The sequence below is a fragment of the Oratosquilla oratoria genome, chromosome 22 (genome assembly GCF_046742065.1).
Source record: "Oratosquilla oratoria isolate Oo_2021 chromosome 22, ASM4674206v1, whole genome shotgun sequence".
NCBI lineage: Eukaryota > Metazoa > Arthropoda > Malacostraca > Stomatopoda > Squillidae > Oratosquilla > Oratosquilla oratoria.
The window spans coordinates 12,523,141-12,530,640 of NC_134798.1; the positions used below are offsets into that span (position 1 = coordinate 12,523,141).

At 42.4% G+C, this 7,500-nt stretch overlaps 1 protein-coding gene across 11 annotated transcripts in view; it reads left to right on the top strand.

The window, feature by feature from the left end:
* The window catches only part of LOC143037433 (uncharacterized), a 297,418-nt gene that overhangs the window by 129,683 nt on the left and 160,235 nt on the right, over nt 1-7,500 (top strand). For 8 of the 11 annotated variants that reach the window (XR_012967464.1, XM_076205641.1, XM_076205642.1 and 5 more), the window contains exons 4-5: nt 2,657-2,827; nt 3,766-4,011. The exons of 1 other annotated variant lie outside the window; for it this stretch is intronic. Coding sequence is in view for 9 of the 10 variants with exons in the window: in XM_076205641.1 (XP_076061756.1) it covers nt 2,657-2,827; nt 3,766-4,011 (417 nt within the window). In the remaining variant the exon portion in view is untranslated. The remainder of the gene's footprint in view (nt 1-2,656; nt 2,828-3,765; nt 4,012-7,500) is intronic. 2 more of the 11 variants (XM_076205638.1, XM_076205639.1) reach the window with 1 other exon arrangement.

Genomic DNA, 7,500 nt, shown 5'->3' on the forward strand with positions numbered 1-7,500 from the left:
CTACTACTACTGACTACTACTACTACTACTACTACTACTACTACTACTACTACTACTACTACTACTACTACTACTACTACTACTATTGTTATTATTATTATTATTATTATTATTATTATTATTATTATTATTATTATTATTATTATTATTATTATTATTATTATTATTATTATTATCATTATTATTATTATTATCATTATTATTATTATCATTATTATTATTATTATTATTATTATTATTATTGTTGTTGTGGATAGGAGGTGAAGGGAACACGGGCTGAGGGAAATACTTTTATTCCTGACTAGTTTCGCCTGAGTGGCTTCTTCAGAGGAACATAGTTTGAAGTCAAGTTGGTCAATATATATGGCAAAAGAAGGAACGTGGCAAAGTGTCAGGTTGGTTCCCCATTCGACCTCATCTGTCGGTGTGGCGGGCTGTCACAGCGGGTGGACCAATTATCCGCCTGTTGTTCGCGTGGCTGAAACGTCCGTCTGGATCAGGGGCTCTGTGCTTATTATTCATTACGACAAAGTGTGCTGCTGCTTTAGCTCATATTAAATCATAAGCACAGAGCCCCTGATCCAGACGGACGTTTCAGCCACGGGAACAACAGGCGGATAATTGGTCCACCCGCTGTGACAGCCCGCCACACCGACAGATGAGGTCGAATGGGGAACCAACCTGACACTTTGCCACGTTCCTTCTTTTGCCATATATATTGACCAACTTGACTTCAAACTATGTTCCTCTGAAGAAGCCACTCAGGCGAAACTAGTCAGGAATAAAAGTATTTCCCTCAGCCCGTGTTCCCTTCACCTCCTATCCACATTCGTCACAATGTATACACATTATTATTGTTATTATTATTATTATTATTATTATTTTTATTATTATTATTATTATTATTATTATTATTATTATTATTATTATTATTATTATTATTATTATTATTATTATTATTATTATTATTATTATTATTATTATTATTATTATTATTATTGTTATTATTATTATTATTATTATTATTATATTATCACTATTATTATTATTAATATTATTGTCATTATTATTAAAGTTATTATTATCATTATCATTGTTACTACTATCAGTATAATTATTTTATTATCAATATTATCATGAACAGCGATGGTATTGTTGTTGCTGGTGATAATGTTGGGAATGGTGATCATGTTGTTGCTGTTGTAGTTATTATTGTCGTTCCCTAGATTGTCTGGCCGAGCAGTTCCTTCTCTCTGAGGAACACCATGACTGAAACAGGGTTTTCCCACAAATCTTTTATAAATTGTATATTGTGTTGGCGTGCGTGATTGTGCACAATGCAGTTTTCCATAATGTGTTGTGTAGTATGGGGTGGAGTGTTGCATCCTGGACAGTTATCTGCGATACAGTCATCCAGCCTCTCTTGGTTGCTTAGAAGGCATTGGCTGGTGGCAGCATCGCAGCCTGGCCAGGTGGATTCTGTGCTTTCGGTGGAGAGAGGATTCAGAGGGATAGATATCAGGGGTCAGGCATGCAGTTATCTGTATTATCCCTCATTTTGTTGATGGAGCAGTAAGCGAAATGATTATGGATGTGCTGTTGGAGGTTGGTGTCTGGTGGTTGTGGAGGAAGAGAAGAAAGAACTATTGTGTGATATAAGTATTTGTGTGTTGTTTTGATGTTTCTTGGCGTGTGTACGTGTTCTGCGATGTAGCGTAATGGGTGTGCTGTGTTTGTGGAGGCTATGGCAAGTGTTTGTGTGCCTCTCATGTCAAGGTGATTCTTGACTTTGAGGACTTTCGTTTCATAGTGTAAAAGGTTTGTAGATGATGTATTTGTGCAGCTTGTAATTGTCTTTAGGGATTTGTTTTGTATGGTCTTAGTGAAATTATGGGCTTATGCGGGGCTCGCATAATTCATCACTAACAGTATGCATTGTTTGTATATTTTGGTAAGAGTTTCTTCGTTTTGTCCAAATGTTGTTCCTGCAACTGATTTAAGCTCGTTAAGTCTAGGTGTGGGTTTTGTCTTGTTGTTTGAATGACATGGGCGTATCGTATGTTATGCCAAGAATCTTAGGTGTATGTGTGTGTGGTGAGATGGTTGTTGATATAGAGGCGTGATATGTATTTGTGTTCCGCTGCCCAATTGTTGAGAAGTGTGGCTGTAAATCTGATAGGGGCTATTTCGAGTCTATTTGTAGTGAACCAAGTGTTGAGTGTGTCGAGGTATGGTTGTAGTATTTCTGCAGCTTTGTCTGCCTTACGGTGTGTGCATGTAATTATTACTTCTTCTGCGTAAGAGGAGATATGTGTGGGTGTGGGTATATCGTGCATTTAAAGAGTGTGAGGGATAGAACTGATCACTGTGGTACTTTGTTCTTAAAGTTTATTGTGTGCAAGGATTGGTCATTATATAAAACATAGGAATTTTTACCTGCCAGATAACTGGTCAGCCATCTTTTGGTATTGTTGTGCATGTTTGTGATATATATTTTTTCTGGCGGTTTGTTTTGGTGGTCATTTAGATGGAGGTGGTGAACAAGTCTGAAGTCTCCTGCCTATAAGATGCACTTCTTCATTGCCCTATGGGCGGATAACATATTAGTAGGCCTAACGTCGTCAGGTACTCTTTTAATATGTCCCTCCTACCACAGGCATGGACTTGATCAACGATCCCGACACGCCGACGCTGGTGGGGATGGGGCTGGGGATGTCTATCCTTTCGGCCCTCCTCTGCCTCGTCCTCAGGCTCTTCGCAAGGGCACGCTTTGCCAGGCCCCGCCGATACGCCAACGCTCACATTCCCCCACCTCTTACTGTATCTGGTGAGTTCGCTCTCTCTGGGGTGCCAAGGAGGAGAAGGAGGAGGAATAAGAAAAGGACGAGGAGCAGGAGAAGGAGGAGGAGGAGGAGGAGGAGGAGGAGGAGGAGGAGGAGGAGGAGGAGGAGGAGGAGGAGGAAGAGGAGGAGGAGAAGGAGGATAGGTGTTTTGGCTTTGTTTCGTTTTGTTTTTCATTGTGTTTATTATTATTTATGTATTTCTTTATCCATTCATTTATCTATGTGTTTATCTATTACACTACTGATTCATTCATTCATTCATTCATTCATTCATTCATTCATTTAGTCGTTTGTTTATTTATCTATAGTTGTCTGGGGTCGGGTCAACCTGCTGGCGTTATGGTCACCACGCCCTCTATTATTGGCATTTACAGCTGAAATGTGGGTACCCACTTTCCACACTTAAATCACCCGTGAGGGTTCACCCTTTAACGGTGACCTTCGTAACTAGTTCCCAAGCTGCCTTCATGCTGCAGCAGTCCCACCTCCTTCCCCTGACGAAGGAGGAGCCTTGCCACGTGTCCGGTTACGATAACGCGGGCAACCGCATGGTGACTCAAACCTCTCTCAGGCCCGCTAGGGGGCGGTGCAGTCTTTTTTATATTTTGGTTTCTTGCTCCCCCCCCCCGAATATCCACTCAGCCACCCTCCCCTCCTCCCCCAAAGCCGCCCCCCGATCCCGCCCCTATCATTCTTCCGCGCCCCCTCCCCGCCCCCGTGACTGCCTCGACCCCGCCACACGTTCCTGACCCAGACCCCCTCACCCCCCCTGTTCATTGTGTAGTTTTGTCATATGAATACTTCTGTAAATTTTCCATTGTGTGCAATCATTGTGTTCATGATGTATGATGTATGAGAAGCGAGAAGACCAGGCATCCCCCCCACCAGACAAATAAATACCCAGTCCGTTCTCCACAACAAGGCCAGTCGAGGCGGTCCTCCAGGACCTCCGTCTCCTCCAGGGGGGTGACCTTGACCTCCCGACGGCAGAGTTACCCCCAAAGACGCGTATCGGCGATAGAGTTGGAACCGCGGAATCCTCCGTCTCACAGGTCCTCCCTCCAGCCTCTCTACCCGATCCAGGAGCATGGTCCTTCCTCTCGGGGGGTACGGCTGCCCGTTGCCGGGCACATACGAATTCATCTTCCTGGCCAGGACTCAACCCGCGGTATGAGGTGTCGCATTCCTATTGGCTGAAGACTGCGCATGCGTTCTAGAACCAGCATCGTGATCGAAGAGTTTTGACTAGATAAAGCATTCTAGAAATTTTGTTAAGTAAAACTTTGCCCCCCGCCCCCCACCTTTTTTATTTTTTGTTTTTGTTTTATTTCATTATTATTTTCTTTTTTCTTCTTCCTTTTTGTCCACCAGATCTAGGAGCATTATTAGATTTTGTGTAGACAGATATAACTTTTGTTTTAGATTTTTTTTTTTTTTTTTTTCAGTTTAACGCTGTTCTAGAGTTCGACTGGGTAGCATTCTCCTTGAACAAAAACTGCCGCAGGAGGAGGAGGAAGAGGAGGAGGAGGAGGAGGAGGAGGAGGAGGCAGCTCCTACCACCACCCAGCTTCCCCCAGTGTTGCTGCGGGGCAGGTATCCTTAGCGAGGATTTAGCTGACGGCAACGAAGGCGATGTTGGTGGTGGTGATGATGATAACGATGGTGGTGGTGACAATAATAATGATGATTATGGCGGCCCGGAGATGCTTGTCCCATGCTAGCCAGGCTCCTCCTAATTGACTGCTTGTTTGTAGTCCGTTCTTAACACTTTTTTTACTAACTAGTCACACTTATGTAATTAGGCACTCCCCTAAACTAGGCTTAGTTTATTCTAGTTGGTTTCGAGCAGTGCTGATCCAATCTAGATCCTGTACAGTTTTTGGCCATGCATTACTAACTAAAAACAAAGATTTAACTAGCACCAGCAACCACGCCTAGCAGCCGAATTTCCTTAGCTAACCCTCTGCTATGTGGCACAACTAGGACTTTAGGGTCTTCCACTAAGGCCTGGGCCCGGAGAATACTAGTAGTAGCCGTTACTGTTTGTTTGTCCTTACTGTTACACTCCTGTTGTCCCTGTTGACTGGTTCATTAAAAAAAAAAAAAAAAAAAAAAAAATCCCGCGCCCACATTTCCCTCCCTACTTCTTTCCCTCTTTTCTCCTCGACCCAACAAGCCCCGGGCTCCACCCACCCCACTGACGCAGCAGTCGGCCCCTGAGGAGTGCTGAAGAAGGTCCCCGCACGTACCTGGTTACTCTCATCTATCCCCAACCCCATCCAAGTACCCCCCTCACATTCCCGTAAGTGTTGGTATGGCTCAGACATGCTTTTATCCCCCCTCCCCTACCGTACCCCTTCCCAAATGCCTTAACCCACTGGGTATTAAAAGACAAAATGCCCCTTGAATGTTGACTCCCTTCTTCCTCTCCTGTCCTTTGAACTCCCTCCCCGTTCCCTACACTTGCGACTCCTACTCGACACAAGAACTATTCACGCCATGGTCTCCTGAAGAAGGACAGCGCGAAGTTACTGCGACCCCTTCTGACTCCTGAGTAAGGAGGGAAGGAAGGGAGGGAGGGACTCGGGAGGAAGAGAAGCTGCAGGTGTGGAAGTGTGTAGGAGTATGGGAACACACCTTTACGGAGTCTCAGGGGTATATGTTTAAGACTACTCCTTCAAGAACTCCCTTGATCTGCAGTCTGCTGGTGTCTTCAGTTATCAAGTCTGAGAACCATTGGAGGGTTCGGTGACACAAGGGCCTTTAGGCCATCTCTCAAGGTCCCAGTGGCTCCGAAACACTCCCCCCCAGGACTCAAGGGTTCCTGTGCCGTCGGTCAGAGACACATGTCCTAAGAGACTGATCCCTATCCCCAGAGACATAAATGTTCTTGGACCGTATTCACAAACACACAAAACACAGCCGACCGCTGTTGCAGGAAGTTCCTCCAAGCAAGCAAGCAAGGAGCTACCATCGGAGAGTAGTCACAGCTAATAACTTAATCTTTTTTTATTTTTGACCTAATTTCCAGATGGGTGAAAAGTGCTCATTATCATATGAATAGAAAGACTTACATGCCATTGAATTTGCACCTTGACCTGAAACCTCAGTAGTACACACATAATCATACAACTTTACTTCGCTAAGTCCGTCTGTGTACAACTTATGTGTTCCGGCTGCTGCCAAATACTGAAATCTATCCTGTACTAGTGCCACTTTGTGATTACTGACATAAGGCTTAGCTCTTCAATGAATTGTATGGTATTTTGTTTTTAGACCGTCCTAAAAGTAGTTAGTATTAAGTTGAGTCTTATGTTTATTTGTCGAATTTTGGGTTTGAAAATGGAATATGATAAAACACAGATGTGCCAGAGGCTGTGGCATTATCTTGTGTTTGCTCCATGGTTTTATCTATTGTATCCGTTTACTTACTTTTTAGGATACTCCAGGAGATCCTAGTATTGGTCAGGTCAGATGATGAAGTCTCAGGCTTCAACCACCTTCCGTCAGGTGGTTCATAGTACTTTTCATCAGGTCTTTAGACGGAGATGGTTGATTCTGGTGTTGTTTTACAAAGTTCTTTCATGGAAACAATGATACAACGGATGTTGCTACAACCTCCTTGGAACTTCAGAGTACGTAGGAATGCAATGGGAAACCAAGACAGGAGGAGAACAATTTGCCTGCTATCAATGGTCTTAACTTTTGCCCTGAAATGCTCAACCTTCCGGTTCCATTTAAAACGCAACAAGTCTGAAATCAAAGGCCTGCTTGGCTTCCTGACTTTTATAAGGACTGTCCACGCTTTTAGCGAGTGTCTTGGACTTAATACATTGCTTCATTTGTTGCATACAAATTGCACTCTATTCTTTTAGGGGATTATTTGTTCTCATTCTTTTGTCGTTCCTTTGGAATATTACTTAACACACGCACACATACACACACATAGTATATATATATATATATATATATATATATATATACACATATATATATATATAATTATTGATTGAATAATATAGACTGACTTTCTCAGTGTTAAACTGCATTCACTGGTGAATGTTTAAAGTAACTGACAAAAGTTAAGCGTGGTTTAGTCCTTTGTCCTAGACTTTCAGCAATTTTCAGGTTCTACAGAAGCATTCTTTATTTCACCACAAATTCCATTACCACATGCAAGTCAGAATTCCCAATAAAAACAAAGAAGTGGGCCACTTAGTTGAAAAATCAGTTAATTATTTGAAAAAGATGTTCTTGGTTTCTTGTTTTTTCAAGAGCTGAAATTAACTGGGCCTTCGAATTTATTTTTTTTAAACATTCGAAATCGACGGGATGTTTGAGGTGGCGTTCTTGAAAAGTTTTGGATTTCAAGTTGGTGTTTCTGGTTTTCAATTTTTTTTAAATGGGTGAACTCCAGTTGGTTTTCTTGGTTATTATAAATTGAGAAGTGACTGGGTCTTCGGGTTGACTTTTATGTCCTTAAAGACTTGAAAATGGATATATTTTGTGTGATTTTAAAAAGGTCGGAAGTAGTTTGAATCTTCGAGTTTATGTTTTGTGGTTTTCGAAGACTTGAAATTAGACAAGCCCCTGGATTGGTGTTCTTGGTTCTTGAAGGCGTGGAATTTACAGCGTCTTCTAGTTACTGTTCTTCGTC